This window comes from Vombatus ursinus, unplaced genomic scaffold (assembly GCF_900497805.2).
Source record: "Vombatus ursinus unplaced genomic scaffold, bare-nosed wombat genome assembly UNPS02014924.1, whole genome shotgun sequence".
Classification (NCBI taxonomy): Eukaryota; Metazoa; Chordata; class Mammalia; order Diprotodontia; family Vombatidae; genus Vombatus; species Vombatus ursinus.
In genome coordinates this window covers 6783056-6803375 of record NW_020954702.1, presented here as the reverse complement: position 1 = coordinate 6803375, position 20320 = coordinate 6783056, and the positions used below count along the sequence as shown (strand labels likewise).

General features: G+C 34.7%; 1 protein-coding gene across 3 annotated transcripts in view; it reads right to left on the bottom strand.

Annotated features, from left to right (window-relative positions):
- TMPRSS3 (transmembrane serine protease 3) overlaps nucleotides 1-20320 on the bottom strand; it is an 87195-nt gene that overhangs the window by 58563 nt on the left and 8312 nt on the right. Inside the window, exons 2-3 of one of the 3 annotated variants that reach the window (XM_027843596.1) lie at nucleotides 19199-19296; nucleotides 14115-14265 (exon numbers count right to left, since the gene is read on the bottom strand). In XM_027843596.1, the coding sequence (XP_027699397.1) occupies nucleotides 14115-14265; nucleotides 19199-19279 (232 nt within the window). In that variant the 5' untranslated portion in view covers nucleotides 19280-19296. Of the gene's footprint in view, nucleotides 1-14114; nucleotides 14266-15315; nucleotides 15405-19198; nucleotides 19297-20320 lie in introns of those variants that run through there. The other 2 variants (XM_027843597.1, XM_027843598.1) reach the window with 2 other exon arrangements.

The window sequence follows — 20320 nt, the reverse complement described above, 5'->3', positions numbered from 1 at the left end:
CTCCCCTCCCAACTCCCATCTCCATCTATTCAGCAGGAGAGAGCATGGTAATCCATGTGTTTTTGGGCATCCACCAAGTTAGAAAGGTACTGACCCCATGTAGATGGGATCCTTTCATACCCATAGGTAATCAGGAAACCACATCAACATAGCTAAAGGCAAAAAAAAAAAAAAAAGAACATAACTAAAGGCCCCAAAAAGCTGCTTCTAGGGAGATACAACTCAAGCCTTGACCCACCTCCAGGCCAATCAAGTCCTGGCTTTTTTTCTCCTTTTAGGGCTGAAGTCATGTTGGGGAATGGGAAAGGCCTGTTGTATATTGGTCCTATCACACACACATACATACAGATTCACCATGATATCTAACAGTGGAGCTACATGCCAAGAAGAAAACATACAATTCATTGGTTGGAAACTTAGTTTGAGAAAGTTCAAGGCACTATTGACGAAGCATAGACATACATGCCAGATTGACATGAATAAATCTTCCAGGAGTGTGACTCTGGTTACAGAGATGGGATATGGATATGGACTCAGGGAGTTCATAAAACTGAGAATTCAAATTTGAGAATTGAGCTGCAGAGAGGAGCAGACCCCAGTAGCTTGGCTGAGCAAACTACCCTAAAGAGATATTGCACCAATTGGATAACTTTGTGAGAACTTCATATAGAGCAAAAGATCATTATGGACCTAGGATATTAGACTTGTCAGTAGTCTCAGCCACATGCATTCCCTCCATATATGCCTCATTACCATTACTCAAGTTGTATGTGTTAGTGTAAGAATATTCCAAGGTTTCTAAAGGGAAATTTTTAGATTTTTTTATTTATTTTATTTTTAATTTATGAAATAAAATAAACATTCACATAACATAATAGAATTTTTAAAAGATGATTGCATATGAAACTACCAATCTATTATGTACAACTTACTGTTCCTTTTAAATATATAATAAAGTTACCATATAAATTTCTTTTTTTTTCCTTTTTCCCTCTCCCCACCCTAGAGATAACTACCATTAGACACAAATATATGCATATATATGTATGTGTGTATATACATATATGTATGTATATGTATGTATGTATGTATATACATATATATATTATATATGTAAAATCATCCTATACCTACTTCTATTTGTCAGTTCTTTCTCTGTATGCAGATACAGGTCCTTTGTAGTTAGAATTTATAATAATCAAAATGACTTAGTTGCTCAAAATTATTCTCATAAATTCCCATTTATTACTATGATATTAGTATATGCAACATTCTCTTCATTCTGTTCACTTCACTCTTCATTATTTTATGCAGGTCTATCCATATTTTTCTAAAAACAATGAGCTCAACATTTCTTATAACACAGTAGTATTCCATCACAATCATATACCACAACTTATTCAGCCATTCCCCAATTGATGGACATCCCTGGCATTTCCAGCTCTTTGCCACAACAAAGAGCGCTATCAATATTTTTTAACATACAGAGTCTTTTCTTTTTTCCCTAATCATCATTGGAAATAGACCTAGTAGTGGTATTCCTGGGTCAAAAAGTATAGGAAGTTTAATAACTCTTTGGGTATAACTGCTTTCCAAAATGGTTGGATCAGTCCCCACTTCCACCAACAATGAATTAGTGTCCCAATTTTTCCATATTCCTTCCAATGTTTGTTGCTTTCCCCTTCAATCATTTTAGATGATCTGATAGGTGTAAAAGAATATCTAAAGGTTGTTTTAATTTGCATTTCTCAAATCAATAATGATTTAGAGCATTTTTTCATATGATTATAAATTGTTTTGATTTCTTCATTGGAAAATTATCTGTTCATATACATTGACCATTTATTAATCAGGGAATGACTCATATTGTTATAGATTTTATACAGTTTTTTTACATATTTGAGATATGAGAAACTGTAAAAATTTTATCCAGATTTTCTGTTTTCCTTCTGATCTTGGCCACATTTGTCTTATTTGTACAAAACCTTTTTAATTTAATGTAGTTGAAATTATCCATTTTACACTACACTCTGCTATATCTTGTTTATTCATAAATTGTTTGCCTATCCATAGGTCTGATAAGTAATATGTTCCATGTTCTTCAAATTTTCTGGCAGTATCTTACTTTATATCTAGGTCATGTATCCATTTTGACCTTATCTTGGTAAGTGGTATAAGATATGGTCATACTGATCTCTGGTTTTCCCAAGAATTTTTTTTAACCGAGTAATGAAGTCTTACCCCAAAAACTTAACTCTTTCCACTTGTCAAATACAAGGTCATTATAATCATTTGTTGTTGTAAAGTGTATGTCTACTCTGTTCCATTGATCTACTTTTCTATTTCTTAGCCAGTACCAGATAATTTTGGTAATTACTGCCATATAATATAGGTTAAGATCTGGTACTGCTAAACCTCCCTCTTTTCTTTTTTTCATTAGTTTCTCTGATATTCTTGACCTTTAGTTCTTCCAAATGACTTTTGTTATTATTTTTTCTAATTCAGTAAAATAATTTTGGTAATTTAATTGGGATGGCATCAAATATATAACTTAGTTTAGGTAAAATTGTCATTTTTATTATATTTGTCCTGACTACCCACAAATAATTAATATTTCTCCAATTATCTAAACCCTATTGTTTATATGAAAAGTTTTTTGTAATTTTGTTTATATGGTTCGTGGGTTTGCTTTGACAGGTATAAGCATAGGTATTTACTGTATAGAGTTAATTTAAGTGGGGTATCTTTTACTATCTCTTTTTTCAGGGTTTTGTTTGTGATATACAGGGATGCTGATGATTTATGTGGATTTACCTTATATCCTGCTACCTTGCTAAACTTGTTAATTGTTTCAACTAACTTTTTAGTTGAGTCATTGGGATTTCCCAAGTATATCATCATGTCATCTACCAAAAAAGATAGCTTTATTACCTCATTCCCTATTCTGATTCCTTCTATTTCTTTTTCTTCTCTTATTGCTATTGCTAGGATTTCCAACACAATATTGAATATTAATGGTGACAGTTGGCATCCTTGTTTCATATCTGATCTAAGTGGAAAGGCTTCTAGTTTATCTTAATTACAAATAATGTTTGCTGATGGTTTTAGATAAATGCTTTTATCAACTTTTTATCAACAATATAACTCACAAAAATCAAGTTACACTTATAGAGTATTGTACTTTATTAAAAGATTTTTTCTGTATCTGTTAACATAATTATGTGTTTTTTGCTTATATTTGTGATATAATCAATTATATTAATAGTTTTCTTTGTGTTATTCCATCTCTGCATTCTGGTATAAATCCCACTTGGTCATAATGTGTAATTTTTGTAAAATATTGTTGTAATCTTTTAGCTAGTATTTTATATAGGATTTTTGCATCCATATTCATTATTGAAACTGGTTTATAATTTTCTTTTTCTATTTTTACTCTTCCTGGTTTAGGTATCAGTATCATATTTGTTTCATAAAAGAAGTTTGGTAGGATCCCTGTTTTGCCTATTATTCCAAATAATTCCATATAATTCATTTTAATATTAGAATTAGTTAATCTTTAAATGTTTGATAGAATTCACTTGTAAGTACATCTGGTCCTGGTGTTTTTTTCTTAGGAAACTCATTTATGGCCTGTTCATTTTCTTTTTCTAAAATTGGTCTTTATAGATACTCTATTTCCTCTTCTGCTAATCTAGGTCATTTATATTTTTGTAAATATTCTTCCATCTCACTTATTAAATTGTTCATTTTTGGCATATAATTAAACAAAACAACTCCTAATAATTGGGTGAAATAATGCCTTAAAATTGCAGGGTAATGTTTTACAGCTACTATTCTTATTATGGCATCTTAATAACTGATTCTCAGTGTGAAACATACCAGTTGAGGCCTGTGAGCTAAAATAGTAAGAGTGCTGGTACCCATTTGATCCACTAACAATTGCTCTTCTGGGAACTTGTCCTGCAAGCCTGAGTACCAAAATGGAAAATAAAAGAGGGGCAGTTAGGTGGTGCAGTGGATGGAGCACCTGCCCTGGAGTCAGGAGGACCTGAGTTCAAATCCAGCCTCTGACATTAACTCCATTGTCTAGTTTAAAGAAAAAGGAAAGGAGGTGAGCATACTTAGGCTGGAGTTCCAAATCTCCCTTTTTGGTTTGACTTTATAAATCCAACTTGCAAACTAATTATGATGAGCAGAGTAACTAAAAAAAAACCAACCTTGTATCTACTATGACCAACATGAATAAATGCATTCTTCCACAGAATTTTACAGGAAACATAAAGATATTTAAGGACCTGCACACAGCTGCCTATGAAGTGGTTGTTTTCATGTAAGACCTATGAGATGAGAGGTGGAGAAATATTAACTGTTTAATTAATTTAATTTGCTTTATTTCTCTTCATTCCCCCTAAAAAGAGGAGTCAAACAATTTAATGGGAGAAGTAAAAAGAGAGATGCATTGAAGAATTGAAGAAAGGAACTATATGATTATATCAATACCTAGCTGGTACTTGAAGTAGAAAATAGAATGCCATATTTCCCAATTAAAGACAACAAAAAAGGGGAGAAAAAGCACAATAGAAATTCTAGTTGCCCTTAATTATCCAGGAAAAATAAAAATCAGCGGCTTCAGACTGTATGAGAGGTCAAAGCAGCACAAAGAATAAAATAAACAATTCAGCATCAATCTAAAACTTGGCTACAGAGGCTTAAGAAGCAAAGAAATAAAAATAAGGCAGATGTACTCAAAAGAATACAAAGAATTTCTAGTAATCTATGAGGTTGTAAGAAATCCAACAAAACAAAATTGCAAATTGGATAAAGTTTGTCCACTGTTAATATGAAGAATAACATAACAGTTACATCAAAGAAGGTAGCTAAAACTCTAGCTTCTCTGCAAAACTAGAAAGCAGTCAAACTAGATAAGGTCCAAGATTATAGGCCAAATGCTTCACAATTTCTAGCAACACATTTTACCAGCTTCCTCTCAGACATAACTTTAATTCATCATTTCTTAACAGAATCACATAACTATTTCCAAGAGGTGAGACAGAGAGACCTCCCAATTTAGAGCAATTAATTTTCTTATGCTATGCGAGGCAGTTAATGTCACAAAGATTATCTACAGATGAAAGAAAACAAGATGATATAATATTGGTTAATTTTATATAGAACTTCAAAGTTTGCAAAGTTTTTAAGGTTTACATATGTTATCTAACTTGGTATTCACAGCAACCCTATGAGGTAGGTGCTATTGTATCCCCATATTAGAGATGAGGAAACAGAGGCTGAAAGAGGTTAAGTGACTTCCCCAGATTCACACAGCTTGTGTCTGAGGCAGGATTTAATCTTTGCAATTCTGATGGATATAAGTACAAATTCAGAGTTACTTTCATTTTCATTCAAGAATTATTAACAATGAGAATTTTTTTCATATTTTTTAGCTTGAATTTCTTCCTTGAAAATTGCCAGTTCATAGACTTTGATCATTTTTTTATTGGCTCAAAGAGGACAACAAACAGGATAATTTCATAGAAACCTGAAAAGACACGCATGAACTGATTCAGAGAGCATGGAACTAGGAGAACAATGTATGTAACAACAAGATTATAAAGACAAAAGACTTAAGATATCTGATGAATGAAATGACAAAGTATGATTTCAGAGAACTGGTAATGATCTATTACACCCACCTCTCAAGAGAGAGGCAATAGATAAAGGATGCTTAATGAAACATACATTTTTGGACTTGGATGATGTGAGAATTTGTTTTGTTTGACTATGCATATTTGTTAATTGGTTTTTCTTTTTCTTTTAAATTGAGGAGTGAAAAAAATAAAATTTAATCCATGTTTATTGAAAAATCAAAACAAAAATAAACTGGATTTTTGTGTAAAAAATTAATTTCATGCAATCAAAATTTTTCTTTGTGTCTTCTGTAATACTCTCTATCCCTTGTTTTGTCATTAACTTTTCCTATATCCATAGTTGTAAAAAGTAATTTTTTCCTTGATTCTCTAATTTATGTGACTTTTTATGTGTATCTAAGTCATGTATCCATTAGGAGTTTATTTATGCTATACTGTGAAGTATTGGTCTGAACCAAATTTCTGCCAGACTTTTTTTCCCCAGTTTTCCCAGCAATTTTTGTCAGTTGGAGAGATCTTATCCCAGTAGTTGGGGTCTTTGAGTTTATTGAAGATGAGTCTAGTAAGTTCTTTGGTTTCTTTATGTTGTGTATTTAATTGGCTCCACTGATGAATCTTTCTATTTTTAACCAGTGCCATCAATTTGATGATTATTGCTTTGTAGTATAGTTTGTGATCTAGGACTGCAAGGTTCCTTTAGATTATTTTCCTTGAGATATTTGAACTTTTATTTCTCCAGGCAAATGTCATTATTATTTTCACTATATCTACAAAACAATATTTTGAAAAACTGTTTGTTAGAGCACTTAATAAGTAAATTAACTTAGGTAGTATTGTCATTTTTATAATATTGGCTAAGCCTACCTCTGAACAATTAATATTTCTCTAATTTTTTAAGTATGTCTTTGTTATCATAAAGAAAGCTCAGTTGTATTCATTATAGTTGTATTTTGGTAGGCAAAACATATTTTATATGTTCCAAAGCAATTTTGAATGAAATATCTCTTCCTATTATTTCTTGGTAGATTTTCTTGGTAATATATAGAAATACTAATGATTTATGTGGATTTATTTTATATTCTTTAACTTTGTTGAAGTTATTTCACTTAATTTTTCATTGACTATGGATTTATAAGTATGACCCGCAAAAAGCAGTAATTTCATTTCTTTTTTGACTGTGCTTAGTCCTTTAATTATTTTTTGTTCCATTATTTTAGCTAGAATTTCTAGCACATATTAAAAATGCTAATGTTAATGGACATCCTTGCTTTACCCTTAATCTTATTGGAAAGGTATCTAGTAACTCTACTATAAATAATTATAGACAATGCTAGTTCTTGATTCCAAAAAAATATTATTTACCATTTTAAGTAAAGTTCCATTTATTCTTTTTTTGTGTGTTTTTAATAGAAATGTATGTTGTAATTTGTAAAAAAAAAAATTACTGCATGTGTTTTTTTTGTTCTTGTTGTCAACATGGTTTATATTTGCAATATTCTTAATATTGAACCAATCTTGGTTTGCAATCTGGTCATAGCATATAATCTTCCTGATATTTTACTATAATAGTCTTCAGCTGGGGAGGGATTGACTTCAACCTGAGATAAACGGTCAATGGCCTCAGCATTGACTGATGATGGACCATTGAGAACACTATAGAAGTGTTCAGCCATTCCTCTAGGTTCATATCCTTATCACTAATCAATGTGGCTCAATCAGCACTGAGTAGTTGAGATGCACCACAGGTCTTTGACCAATAAATAGCCTGCAAGGCATCATAAAAGTACTTTGGATTGTTACTATTAACATAAAACTGAATTTCATCCACCTTCTTACTGAGCCAAGAATCCTGCTTCTCCCTAAGCTTTGCTTGTACTTTACTTTTGATGGAATTAAATACTGCCTTCTTAGAGATGGATGAACTATCCTGCTGGTAAACCTTGTGGAGTTCTCAACCAACATCAAACTGACAAAAGATTACTTGATGAAGGTAGAAAAAAATAACAAAATGTATCCGAAGGAACTCACAAGGAAAATAATTTGTTTAAAAAAGGAGCTAGGATAGTACTACCTTATCTCAATACCACTAAGCAATAGCAATTTGGTACTAGTTTAAAAATACAGAGGTTGATCAGTGAAACAGATTAGACACAAACACACACACACACACAGGTAGCCTAGGTTCCCAAAGACCTCAGTTACTGGAATAAGGACTCACTATTTGACAAAAACTATGGTGAAAACTGGAAAGCAGTCTGACAAAAATTAGGTTTAACACTATATGTTAAGATAAGCTCCAAATCTCCACATGGATACACGCCTTAGATTTTTTTTTAAAAAGCCACATCATAAACAAATTAGAGGAGAAAAGAAGAAATTACCTTTCAGATCTACAGCTAGAGTTCATAATGAAGCAAGAAAAAGAAAATGTCATAAAATACCAAATAAACAATTTTGATGACATAAAATTTAAAAAATTTTTACACCAAAAAAAAAAAAACCCTAATGGAGCTAGGATTAGACTGGAAACAGTTAACTAGTAGAAAATCTTTACAGCATGTTTCTAATTCAAATGTATAAGAATCAGTCCTTCTTTCACACCTAAAAAGATCATCACTTTCCCATTGTCATCTTTGCTGGCTTCAGCCATAGCATTCTCACTTTCCTTTTTATATTTTTCCTTAACAGCTTCCTCTTCCATGCTTCTTGGTAGAAGGTCAAGGATACAAAGAGGTAGTTCTCAAAGTGAAAAAAGTCAAACTATCAATTGTCATTTAAAAAAAGTTTCAAACTAGGTGTTGAGTTATATGGCCTATAGTTTACATGTAGCTCACAGCACTCCCACGTGCAGCCTACACCAGATTAAAATGCAATTGGGAAATATTTAACAAAAGAAAAATACAGTAAAAGATAGATAATATTATATTTTAAAACAAAGTCAATGTACTGCCTGTAGGGTTCCATATGTACAGTTCAGTGGCCCCTGTTTCTATAAATTTGACCCCACTGATCTAAATCACTGATAATTAGAGAAATGCAAATTAAAGCTACTTTGGAATTCCACCTCAACCCCATCAGAGGGAAAAAAAATGACAAATATTTGAAGGGTTGCAGGAAAATAGGCACATTTGTTCACCATAAATTGGTCCAGCCATTCTAGAAAGCAATTTGAACAATACCCCAAAAGTTACTCAAATGTGTATACACTTTGACCTAATAAAATCTCTATTAGATCATAGAAAAAGAAAAAAGGGAATATATATATGTATATATGTATACATATATATATATATATATCAACAACAACACCAATAGTTAAAATTTATATAGCACTTACTATGTGCCAGGTGTTGTGCTAATGCTTTGCAATTACTGTCTCATTTGATCCTCACAACAACCCTAGGAGGTAGGTACAATTATATCCCTATTTTACAGATGAGAAAATGAGGCAAACAGAGATTAAGTTACTTGTTCTGGGTCACAGAGCTGGTAAGTATCTGAAGCTGAACTCAGGTCTTCTGAACACTAGGTGTGGACCTCTATCTACTAGAATCATCCAGCCACCCCATATACAAAGAAATTATAACAGCTCTTTTAGTGGCAAAGAATTGGAAACTCAGGAGATGATTATCATTGAGGAACTGCTGAAAAATTACAGCATATTGATGTAATTGAAGACTATTGTGCTGTAAAAAACAACAAAGAGGATAGTTTCAGAGAAACTTGGGAAAACTTGTATGACCTGATGCAGAGTGAAATGAGCAGAACCAGGAGAGCAATTTATATCATAGCAACATTTTTAAAAACAAACAACTTTTAAAAACTTAAGAATTCTGACCAATGAATGAATGACCATAATTCCAAAAGACCAATGATGAAGAATGCTATCACCACCTGACAGAGAATGCAAAATGTGACATAGTTATGGCCAATGTAAGAAGTCATTTTGCTTGACTACAAATATTTGTTACAAGGGTTGTGCTGTTCTTTTTTCTTTTTGGGGGGTGGGGAGGGGTGGGGGGAGTGGGTATGTAGAGGTAAGGCGAGAAAAAATGCTTGTTAATTTTAAAAAGGATTGAATTTAAAAGGCAAAAAAAAGTAAAAGCAGGAGAGTGACATGTTCCATAACCATTTCTATAACACCTTGAAAGGATGAAAATGAGATGAAAAGAATAATGACTATAATAACACTCAGAAATAGTAGTGCACTTTAAATTTTGTAAAGCATTTTAGTAAATTATCTCATTTCATCCTCACAAAAAAACTTTTGAGGTACTAGTATTAACCCCATTTTATAGATGAGGCAATAATGCTTCAGAAAGAGTAAGTGACTCATTCATATGCCAGAACTAGTAAGTTTCTGAGGCAGGATTGGTGCCAGGAACAACACTCTATTCACTATGCCATATTGCTTTTAGCAACAAGTGAAAAAGTTCCCACCATGAGATGTGCAGATCTGTGTTTCTGTCCTTCAAAATGTATATAGTTCTGACAAAATGTTAAATAGTCTCTGAAGAAGGGTCATTTATGAACTATTCCCTGAATTCATCTGACTCTTTCTTGCTTTAATTCATTCCCTCTTCCCTTTTTACACTCTTGTCTCTTTATTCCCTTCTCATCTTTGTTTAAATCCAACTCATTTGGAAGATCCTGCTCATATTCTATTTCTTCCATAACATCTTCCCTTCCCTGACCCAAAATGATCTTGATGATGGGAATTTTTGTTAGCAATTTGTTTATGCGTTTTCTACGGACTTATCACATTTTATTTTGTATTCTTGTTCTTTGTATATAGGTTTTTTATCTCCATTGGATCATAGTCAGGAGCCACTTTTTATTTATATTAGCAAATTTTAGTGCCTTGTGAATAGCAGGTGCTTAATAATGGTGTGGTGGAAAGAGAAGAGCATTTGGAATAAGACTTGGATCTGAATTCTATATTAACTGTTTGGCCAAGGGCAAGACACCTCACCTCTCTGAACCTCAGCTTCCTCATCCATAAAATAGGAATAATAATACATGTACTATTACCCCTAAGAGTTTGGGGGGTTTACAAGTCAAAATGATATTTGAATGTGATTGTGATTATTGATTATGATTAATTTATTATATTGATATGCTGAAATTCAAAAAGCATACAAGCTCAAAGATAAGGAAAGACGTTTGAAAAGAGGAAAACAAAAGAAAATAAGCAAAAGCAGGACAGGAGAAGGGAAAGAAATGGTACATAAAGATCGAATGTCAACAAGTTAATGTTCATACAGAAAGTGAGAAGGGAAGTGGACAAAAGTTAATAGGAAAGTTACTTTCTTTCTCAATTAAGTAATGATGAAAACGAGGACTGCTTAATAGAGGAAGAATGCGGCAGATCTGGAAGACCTGGAGAAAAACAGAAAAACTCTTTCCCCATCAGGGGTTTTTAACCTGGAGCCTATATATAGATTGCAAGGGGTCTGTAAAATTGCACAGTAAAAATTAAATCTTTAAGAAATCCTTATCTTTCTATGTAGCTAAATTTATATTATATGGAAATTTATATCTTTATTAAAATTGGCTTCCTTTGTAATCTTAAGTAGTTTATTTTGTGCTTTTAAAAACATTATTCAGAGAAGGAGTCCATAGTCTTTGTAAGAATACCAAAATCCATGATAAAAGATAGATTAAGAACCTTAGCGCTAAGTAATAAATGAATGAATTTAAATGTGTTACTTCAAGTTAGTATCTTGACTTCTTTTTCTTAAGTTGGCATCTTAAGCTACATATTTCATTGTACAAGTTAGAGTTTTAAAAAAAAAACAGATTTAGGACTAGAGTTCAAAACATAAGATCAGAACCACAATATTTTCTTTTCTATGTTAGAAATATTAAATAGGCCCTTGTTTACTTGCTAACAGCTCTCCTATTCATGCAGTTAATATCTCTTTCCGTCTTCAAAGGGGCCCCAGTGGTTTCACACTGGCAATGGAGTGTAGTTACTGTGACTATAGCCCTTGCTCATTTTTCCATCTCAATGGGAAAGCCTGAAAAAAACCATACTTCAGAAGATATTGCACCAGTTTATTCCTTCTGAAGTAACTATTAATGTTTCTCTCTAGATCAATAGCCCAGATTGCTTAATGAAGTCAATTAAAGTAGCATCCATTTAATTATTCTTTGAGGCTTGGACCAAATTCTCACATGATCCATTCTTTCATAGCTATCTCTGTGACTCTCTGAATAAGTGAATCAACAGATTGCTTTGAAAAGTCTCTAAATGATTTCTTACTCTTACAGTCTACTCCTTGACCTCTTCAGGCCCATACCAAAGATTTTGACTTGGAGGAACTCCTACTATGGGACACTATTCTCCTGGTTGGTAACTGCCTTTCCCAGAATGTAATATCAGGAAAGCTTCAGCCATGCTTCACTTCACTTCACTCTCTCCACTTTGCCCACCTCCTCCATAACCTCTGTAGAAAAAACCCTCAAGTATAGAGAGGCCCACATGTAAGGACAGGACTGTCATGGGTTGCCCAAAGGGAGGCAGAATAGATATCTCTAGCCTCTTCTACACCCATCCTTCTCAAGGAGGAGGCAGGGAGTCGTTCTTGCCAGCAGAGAAAGCCAGAAGTTAGGGTCAGATGCTTCTCTGCTCTCCTCAGAGAAAAAGGTACTGGACTAGAATTATATGTACTGCTTTAAGTATTTTTAGTCCAGAAGAAATTATCTAAGGGTTCAATCTAACTTCTAGTTTCTTTGCCATCATTATCTCGAGCTTTATATCCAAGGCTTGACTCCTTGCCCACCTAATAACAATTCTACAATGAACACATATAACAAATAGCAAGGAAAATCATTTATCCAAATCACAGAAAGACAGAAACCAGAGAAGATACACATTGGAGAATATACACCAGCAAATACAGAGAGAAGAAGCTCTTCCATTGGGAGTAAGATAACTCAAGAGAGTCCTGGATTTTATACAAGGGGAAAATCCCTGAAGTCTTTAGTGTAATAAGCTGGAATCAGGGACGTTATGGAGACTGGTAACTTTACTCATGTCTTCCCAGTCTTTTCCTTCAGTAATCTGAAATGGGCTTAACCTCTGCTGTGTTATCTATCAAAGCTGGAAGCCAGAAGCATCCAAAGCTTGAACTCAACACTTGAAGAGTACTGGAAAAAAAAAAAAAACTTGAAGCTTTAAAAGTCCTGAGGAGGACTAAAGCTTGGAGAGTCACAGCCTTGAAGAGTTCCAAAATGGACTGGTGGAAAACTAAAATTTTCTTGCCTCTCATCAACTCCTCTCTGCCTGTCATGTAAGGCATAGTATTCACCTCCACCAATAAGGAAAGAGTCTCATGAGCCTTGGGATTTACCAACATCTTTCCCAGAATATTTTCTTCCCCACTCACCTACAGGTCTGAAACTATGAACCACTGATGATCATATCAAACCTGCTATTGCTCTTGGATGAAGTGTGTCAATTTATTACCCAATGGCCTTCTTCACAATCTCAGGTAATATTCTTAATCCAATGCTCTCTTTGGCTGCCACTAAAGGGAGTACTTGGTGATTTTTCCACATTAGAATGCAGGTTCCTTGAGGGTGAAGCCTGTTTTTGCTGTTGTATTTATCTCCTAACTCCCTTAGCATAAGCTTGGCACATAGTAAGCACTTGGTAAATGCTATTTCATTCATTCATTCATTCATTCATTCATTCATAATTTATATAATTGATACAGCTTGTCTTTCCCATGCATCAGAGAATAAGGTGCAAAATATATCTTGCTCTTCCTCCCCGCCAACCTACTATAAATATTTCTGGAACCTTAAAACCAACCACCTGATTTCACATAAGAAGCAATCTGATCTGAACTGAAGTAGATAAGGGATGATGATTCATTTCCATAAAAGGTCTTAATGAGGGACAGACATATTGTTATGACATACATTATTGTAAATTTATAAAAAACACTTTGTATAGTGCTTTAAGGTTATGAAGCACTTTCTTCACATGCACTTTACTAATTTATTTCTCAAACAACTCTGTGAAAGTTCAAGTTTCTTTTCTGACCTAAGCAAGTCATATAATCTTAGGATCCCCTAGAAATTCTGCAAGAAAAGGTCCCCATCTGAAATGGTAGAGGAAGTTCCTCACAGGAACCTCCCTATAATGATTTGGTCCAAAAAGGGATATGAGCGAGAATTTGCTTTTCATCATAATAAAACACTGCAACAAGCTAGTGGGAGAAGCCTTTATCTCTGGAAATCTTCAATAAGGAAATTCAACCACTATCCATTCTGGATACTTAGCTAAGGGTGGCAGGAGTGTTGAACCAATAAATCATTTGTTTTTCTTTCTGACTCTAGCATTCTGTGATCATAAGAAGCTTATGCTCTACTCTCAAGGACCTAAGAACACATGGGGAGATTATTAAGGAGCATATTCTATAACATTGACTATTGAGATGAGAGAAAAAAACTTACCTGGTCCAATATCACCAGGTTCCATTTTTAAATCATCAAAACCAAAAAATGATCTAAAAGAAAAAGGGGCCTCAGCTGTTGACAATTCAGGATTCATCCCAGTGACTACTTCAGAATTTCCACGGCTGGTCTCCAACTCCACTTCCACCTCCTTTTCAAGAAAGAGATAAAAAGAGGAAGAGAGAAAAGAATTTCAAATCTTTGAGATTTGTCTTGTGATTACCCTTAGGCTATTCTTCATGAGGTGAAGCCTATGACTTTCCAAGAGAGTTATCTGTAGCCATGCTGTGTAACTACCCATAAATTTTAATTCTGCACACAATTCTAAATATTTCCATTCCTCTAGAAAAAAAAAAAATTCTGGCCATTAGACATATGACCTAATTAAGGGTGAGAATAAATGCTGGAGCTGGGTGTCCCCATGTGCTTTTTTCCTCTTAGCTGCCATTACGTAGCAAAGTCTGAAGAAGCATGGGGCAACTCACTTCCAACAGCTACAACAGGATAGCTTTATTCCCTAATCACGGAATTCCATCTATTCCCCAATGCAAAGGTCAAGAACTTTTGCACAGCTATGGTTTACACAAATTTAAAACAAGTATGTTAATAGATGTTTGACGTTATTCTTTATCACTTTACTTTTGATTTCCCTTTGCTTTAGAAATGTTTCAAAGCAGTTTTTATTAAACTATATAAATATTAACAGGGGGCCCACAGCTAGTCTTGGACTATTTGGCCAGCCCCAGTCCCTATTACACAAATTTAATCCTTAATCTTTTTTTAAAATTCTCAATTCAAAATAAGAAGAACATGCTGATATTTTCCCCTTCCCCTCCTTCTTCATTCTGTCAGCTGTTTGGAATATTGAATGTAATTCGTGAGTTTATGCTTCAGCTATTTTGGTTTTTTATCCCGACTGATATCTGCAGCTTACTATCAGCATTCAGCAAATTATTTAGAGGAAGGAAAGAAAGAAAGAAAGAAAAAAGAAAGAAAGAAAGGAAGAAAGAAAGAAAGACAAAGAAAGAAAGAAGGAAATAAAGGAAAGAGCAAAGAGAGTGTGTAAAGCGTTTTTTGAAATGTAAGACTTTTAAATAAAGAATTTTCTCCTCAAACAGGTAATCAAGTATATAGCACACCAAAGAACATGAGGAATTCTTCCTTTCAAAGATGCGTCACCACCCACTCCCATGTTACTCACCGTTTCTGGAGAATCCATCATTCAAAACAAAAGGGTTTTCCTTTTTCATCATAAAAATCAACTCAATGGAAACTAGTGTAACAAATTACTCCACTTTGGAAATATTTTCACCAATTCACTCAGCACTGCAGGCTCAGTAGCAAACAACATTATTGCTGTGGTCTGTGAAATTCAAGCTGTCTAAAGATATCTGATAGCCTAGATGGCAGGACTACAGAAATGAGGAAGGCAAAAGAAAAAAAGGCTGCCTCTTTTTAATTAGTGTGAGCAGGTAAGGTAATCAAACCCTTCCAGGGACCTCTCAAAAAAAGAATCTTTTGAATAGATTGTTTTCATTTTCATTAAGATTAGCAGAGGAAGCTGGGACAGTGTGGTGATAGTTCTCACTACGGGTGAGGCTAAGCTTTTTATCCTCCTTTTATTTAACTGATCCAATAAAAAATCATGATAAATAGTACAGGAGTTAAAGGATTTAAAGTTAAAGGGTTAGAATCTTTACCTAATACTTATTACTCACACTCTGTGCCTCTGTTCTCTCTTGTGAAAATGAGGCAATTGGACTAAATTATCTTAACAGACCCTTCTCTCTCTAAATTCTATTACCTATGAACAACAGTACACATTTAAAGTTGTCTACCATATTCATGGAACTATTGGTCACTAAGACAAAATATAAAATTTCTTCCCTATGATAAAACTAAATTTCTGATCTCAAGAAATTCACAGTCCAATGTAGCAGCTTGCGACTTAATCAAAAATAAGTGAATTAGTATGGAGGTCTGTCACCCCCTGGCTTGTTCTCAAATGGCATAATTTGGAGAACAGATGACATATTAGTCCAAGTCTGTACCTGTCTGTAAAGATGCAAACCAAAGGAATCATTATTTCGTATCAAAGCTTAATTAAATGTGAAACTTGACAAAGTAAATTGCATAGATATAAGGTTCATTCTCTTTCCTTGTATAGGCTTAAGTTCATCTCCATTTAGCCTTCCCTGTCTGTGAGCTCTATGGGAAAGAAGCAGTGTTTTGTACTAGAAAGAATATCAAATTGAGAATAAAGAGACTTGTAATAGCCTGGTGTTCAGCCCTGTTGGATTGTGAAGTGCAGAGGTGGGTTCCTTATGATCATATTCTGTCTATCTCTTGCCTAGTATGAAGCCTCCTATGGGAAAGAGAAGACACACCATTCCATTATCAAGTTTCTAGCCTGATCTGTTACCTTTGGAAAGGAGAGTATCATCACTCCTTCTGTTTCAAGTTTTCATTTCCTCACCTGAAATGCCCATGGCTCTGAAAGGACTTCACCATGAGGTCATAATACCACTGACTCTAAAAATCTCTCTAAATGTTTCACTTAAAGATTGAACAATAACATTTCTACAGATTGCAACTTGAAGTCTTCTGTAGTCTTTCTTGAAGTCTCTGTAGGCCTTGATGCTGTCAATCATCCTCTTCTCCTTGATACTCTCTTCTGTCTAGGTTTTCATGACACTCCTCTTTCCTGGTTCTCTACCTACCTATCTGATTACTCCTTCTCAGGCTCCTTTGCTAAGTCTTCATCCAGGTCATTCCCAATAACCATAGGAATCACACAGGGCTAAGTCCTGGGCCCTCTGTATTAATTCATTTGGTGATCTCATTAGCTCCCATGATTCAATTATGGTTTCTGTGCTAATGATTGCCAAATTTATTTTTCCAACCCCAATCTCTCTGCTGACCCCCAGTCTCATACTTCTTTCCGATATTTTGAACCATATGTCCAGCAAACATTTTAAACACATCATGTCCCAAATAGAACTTATATTTTTCCCTATCCCTCTTAAATTCCCTATTACTCCTTTGGTTACCACCATTCTCCCAATCCTTCAGGCTCACAACCTTTTTGTCATCCTCATCTCCCTCGTCTCTCATTCCTCTCCCCATATCTAATCTATTGCCAAGGCCTGTGCATTGCACCTTTGGAACATCTCTCAAATATACCCTCTTCTCTTCTCTGATACTGCCACCACCCTGTTGTAGATCCTCATCTCCTCATATCTGGGCTATTGCAATAGCCAGTTAGTGGGGCTGCCTACCACAAGTGTCTCCCCACTACAGTCTATCCTCCACTAAGCCACCAAAGTGATTTTCCTAAAGCATGGGTCAACAAATTCCAATGGTCAGACCTGCATTTTAGGAAAAATCATTTTGGCAGCTGAATGGCCATCAGGAGGTGCACAACGCAGTTTGGCAAGACACTCACATCTCTACTTCACACTCCTACTGGAATCCAATCAACCTTCTTCTCCTACTGGTGGATAGTCTGATCTCTCAGGCCAAGTGGAAGTCCATTAGAGTTATGATGCCTCGTCTCAGATGTTTTTTCCCCTCATCTGGGTAGGATTCTGAGTGCCTGCCATGTAGCAGGTGGTACATTCAAAAATGCTCGATGATTGATTTATTCCTATCTGCCTTTGTTGCTCATTAAGAGTGGTGGTCCTTTTCTTTATCTTGATGTAGTCATTAACCCCTGTCCACTTGGTAACTGGTAACATGGTGATTTGTCATAGAGATTAACTTTCATAATACATTCACATAGCTCTGATGACTATAAAATAGGATAAAATTGGGCTCTTACTTGTTCTTACAGTTACTTCTTGTTCCATTATTATAACTGATTACAATTACATGGCAGCTAAAAAATTCATTTGGTATTCATTAACACATCATTATTTTAGTTTACTATTACAATCAGTAACACATCAGATACTCCTTTTTTTCTACAAAAAAATCAAATAAGGATCAAATGCATTATTTGTAAATTGCGAATTGTATTTAGTACAGTGCCTTGCACATAATAGGAACTTAATAAATGCCCTCTTCCCTTTCTTCCTTTACTCTTCTCTACCTCTCCTCTTTCCTTCCTTTCCTTTTCCCAGAAACAACTATGGGGACAAGGCAGCAAGGTTTTCAGAGCTATAATGTATTCCCTGTCCTCCCAGCATTGGTTCATCTACAGTCTCTTTAAATCCAGTATAAAGATTTACATACAATTTAAACACTGTGAGGTAGTAGTTCTTGCTTTAAGAGAGAAAAAAATAGAATATAATTCTTTTAATGATAATGACTAGCTGCTTTATAAATATGATCTTATTTCATCCTCACAACAACCCTGTGAGATAGATGCTACTTTGATCCCAATTTTGCAGATGGAAGAAACTGAGCCAGGCAGAGGTTAAAATGACTTGCCAAGGGTCATAAAGTTAGATATGAACTCAGGTCAATCCTGACACTAGCTCTGCCACTTTATCTACTGTGCCACCTAGTTGCTTAGTGATATTTTATCTGGATGTAATTTACCATGAATGCAAGCTGCAATTGTAGGAGTGTGGGAGGAGTGGGAGCAGCCCAGATGGAAAACTGTCTTCAAGAAACAAACTTCAAGCCAAGGATTTTTCCCTGGCTAGATAAAGGTAAGATCACTTTAACTGCTTCCTAAGTTGGTGGTTTTGCAATATAGAGAGAGGAAGAGAAACCTGTGAAAAAGCTAAATTTAACTAGATGTAAGATCACCCTCCTGTCTCGTCAACCAACATACTGCCTGGGGGATAGAAACATTTTGTGAATTCTATTTACTATGCGTATATTTCGAGGATTTGGGATTTTGTTGTTGTTCAGTGTGTGTGTGTGCGTGTACATGTGCGTGTGCGTGTGCGTGTGCATGTGTGGGAGAGTGTGTGTGTGTGTGTGTGTGTGTGTGTGTGTGTGTGTGTGTTTTAAGCTTTACCCACAAAAAGAAGCCTGGAAGAACTAGGACTTAGATTGAAACCTCTACCCCCTGAGCACACTTTCTCCTAGGTGACAGCTTTGCACTAGGAACCTTTGGGTTTTCCTCTACCCACCTGAAAGAGGGTAAAGGGAGTAGAGACTTCAAGCAGAAGGTCACACCCTGGCCAGCCACAGTGGCTTCTGATGACAAACATTCTATCGGAGGAAGCATCTATAGAAAGGAATAAATACAAAATTTATGCAAAGTACATAAAAGTAAATTCCAGAGAATGGAGAAGGCACTAGAAAGTAAGGAAGGGACATCAGGATAGGCTTCCTATAGGAGATGCAGCAAAGTTAAGCTTTGAAGGAAACTAGAGTTTCTCTGTGACAGAACTAAGTAGGGAATGTCTATCAGGCATTAGGGACAGCCTGTACAAAAGTCCATTAGGTATGAGTTTTGTGTATGGGGAACAACAAGGAAGACAGTTTTGCTGTAACATAGGATACATGAAGGAGAAATTTAGTGTATCTAAATCTGAAGGAGAACTGAAGAGTCCACTGCTACATATATTTTCCATAGGATGAATGAAATGTTTTATTAAGTAACTGGGAAAGATCTTATCCTGGCAGTTTTAGGATAAGAATTTTTTAAAGGGGGCAAAAATTGAAGCTGGCAGAATGAAGTAATATACCCTATGAAAAGTAATCTTTTAGTATTATTTTCCTAAGAAATAAATAGAATTTTAACTCCTTTGGAAATAATTTAATTTTTTTCAATCATCAAAAATCTGCATTCTTCAAAGTGGGTAGAGCACCAGCCCTGGAGTCAGGAGGACCTGAGTTCAAATCTCAGATAACATAACACTTGTAGCTGTATGACTCTACGCAAGTCACTTAAAGCCTTGCAAAAAAAAAAAAAAAAAAAATCTGCCTTCTTTCCTTCCCACCTCCACACCTGCAACTGAAAATGAAAGAAAATTCCTGTGCAGATATGTATAGTCAAGCAAAACAAATCTTCACATTGGTTATACACACATATTTCATTCTACATGCTGAGTCTTTCACCTCTCTATAAGAAGGTGGGTAGCACATTTTATCATCAGTGCTCTAGAATGGTAGTTGTGCTTATCAGAGTTCCTAATTCTTTCATTTATCTTTAAAATATTGTGATTATATAAATTGCTTTCCTTCCCTCTAATTTCCCTTTTCCTCTTCACCCTTTTCTCTAGTATTTCCTTGTTGAGTAAAATGTA